The sequence below is a fragment of the Penaeus japonicus genome, unplaced genomic scaffold (assembly GCF_977035675.1).
Source record: "Penaeus japonicus unplaced genomic scaffold, GWHDUDI00000001_assembly GWHDUDI00000007, whole genome shotgun sequence".
Classification (NCBI taxonomy): Eukaryota; Metazoa; Arthropoda; class Malacostraca; order Decapoda; family Penaeidae; genus Penaeus; species Penaeus japonicus.
Window position 1 is genome coordinate 13,712,788 of NW_028234409.1, and position 2,500 is coordinate 13,715,287.

The 2,500-nt window shown below is 41.0% G+C and overlaps 1 protein-coding gene across 1 annotated transcript in view; it reads left to right on the plus strand.

The window, feature by feature from the left end:
* LOC122246611 (protein patched homolog 2) overlaps positions 1 to 1,801 on the plus strand; it is a 15,553-nt gene extending 13,752 nt beyond the window's left edge. The window contains exon 4 of the mRNA XM_043005281.2: positions 1 to 1,801. This exon is cut by the window's left edge and continues 1,833 nt beyond it. Coding sequence (XP_042861215.2) covers positions 1 to 1,206 — 1,206 coding nt within the window. The 3' untranslated portion in view covers positions 1,207 to 1,801.
* The last annotated feature ends 699 nt before the right edge of the window (positions 1,802 to 2,500 follow it).

The following is a 2,500-nucleotide window of genomic DNA, read 5'->3' on the forward strand; positions in this document are numbered from 1 at the left end:
GTCTACCTTTTGGAAAGCCTTGATTACTACAATGTTACACTGACTGAAGAAGTCTTGCACGACGCACTTGGAATATTTCTTCATTCTAAAAGTGGTGCGCAGTTTAATAACAACTTCTTGTTTGAAGATGAACTGACTTGTGAGCATCCTGCACCACCTTTCTCAACCTTCAAAATTAACTTTCAATATGAGAGACTAGAAGATCGAGCAGACCAGCAAGCTGCCATGAATCAAGTGAGAAGGATAGTGTCCTCGGCTAATATTTCAGGATATCACGCAGTGTGGGCTCACGTGTACAGTCAGTGGGAAACAGACGCTGCTGTTGGATCAGAGTTATGGCGCAACCTAGGTTTGGTAGCTTGTGTAGTCGGTATAATGACTCTCCTGTTGCTGGCGTCTCCGAGAGCAGCATTTCTGGTATCACTGTGCGTCCTGGCGACACTGACAGAGGTCGCGGCGCTCATGCATGTATGGGGGCTCACTATAGATATCGTCACCTGTATCGCATTAGTGCTTGCTATAGGCTTGTGCGTGGATTATGCTGCGCACGTGGCTCATGCTTTCCTCGTGGTAGCTGGGAGCCGGCGGCAGCGCGTGCAAGCAGCAGTAGAAGGCGTTGGACCTGCAGTGTTGCATGGAGGTTTCTCAACTCTGTTAGCCTTTGTTATGCTTTCCCCGTCTGACTCCCACCTGTTTATCTCTTTCTTCAAGATATTTATCGGCGTGGCCGTTTTTGGACTCTTCCATGGCCTTGTCCTGATGCCAGTGCTGCTGGCACTCATCGGACCGGAACCTTACCCTGATTACAATAGCCCACCACTGACTACCGTCCACGTAGTCACGTCGCCTGAAACTCCTCGTATGAAGCAAACCATCCGAGTACATCAAACCTTACAGCCTAAAATGAATAACAAAGAAGAAAAGGAAGCAGCAATAAAAACAGATGACGAGAAATGCCCTCCGTGTGCTTCTCAGCCAGACCACGATCCTCACAAGAATACAAGTGCTGCCCCTCCGGAGGTTATACACGGCATGAAAAGAGAAGTTTTAGTTTCTCCGATACTACAATGTGAAAATAACGCTATCAAAATTTTTGTAAGAGACTCTCACCGCCGCTCTTGTGCGAGGAGAAGAAGCAGTTCTTCGGAAGACAAAAATGTAACGGAGTATGAGAGAGATAATTTTGGCTTTGAGCAAGATACGTAGTGCTTTACTTCCCTAGCTTCAATAGCAAATAGGAGATTATGCAGTTTGTATGCTTAGACCCGTTGCTGGAGGCGTCAGATATCACATGTATTTGTCATGTCATGTCAAATTTATGATACATTACTGTCTTCTGGATTCGCGGCCAAAAGCTATGTCCAGTAGCAAGCTTTATCACCCAGATGATTAGGTGATTCGACTATTGAACGTGATAAGTCTCCCTTAGATCGTTTTATTATGAAAAAGTGCAAATTATAAGTTAATGTGAAATCAGTGTGTTGTGTCATATTTCAACAGCTGCTGCATGTCTAGTCATTCTTATCAATCAAACAGAAAATGCATTCTAGTTATAAAAAGACTGGTAAACTCTTGCCAGAAGCTGTACGTGCTTTTAGGAACTAAAACTCTTAGTGATTCTTCAGTTAAGTGTATTGTGCTATTATCCATAATGCTATAGCTTTAATTTGGTGTTCATTGACTATCTTACAGTGCACCGCTTGAATATTTTAAGACAATTAAATGATATCTTCCGCTGCTATAAAAAGGAAAAGTAGACATCTATATCATGTTTATATATATATATATATATATATATATATATATATATATATATATAATCATACATATATATATATATATAAACATATATATATATATACATACATATATATATATATATATATGTGTGTGTGTGTGTGTGTGTGTGTGTGTGTGTGTGTGTGTGTGTGTATGTGTGTGAGTGTTTGTGTGCGTGTGCGTGTGTGTGTGTCTGTACAAACACAAATAAGTATAAATACAAATGTGTGTGTGTGTGTTCTTTTATAGTCTTAATTGTGTATACCACATGGCAGTAGTTCGAATCAACGGTGTCTGCATTCCATAACACAAAAGTAAGACGGTTAAAAAGCCGGGCATTATTATGTGAGCAGCGTGTGAGCAGAGTAATGTTTGTGTTCTAGGTTTATCTCCTTCAATACGCAACAATAAGTGTACGTCCATGTGATAGTAGCATACATTAGCAATTCTGATATTGAAGCGTATGTAAGCATTCAGCATTATCCTCACTGTATCCCCTATAATGATAGATACATACGACAGTCCGTAGTAGGAAGGGACAAATCCATGGCTGTCGTCTACGTTTTTCCCTTGGCATAATTATACCATGCTGGCTTACAAAAAAAAAAAGGCAAAGGCGGGCATTAGTAGCTCCTGTGCATTTTATTCCTCCAAACTAGCAAAGAAATCCGTAAAAATGCTAACCAATCACAACACGAGAATTGCAGCCAATCACAGTGGA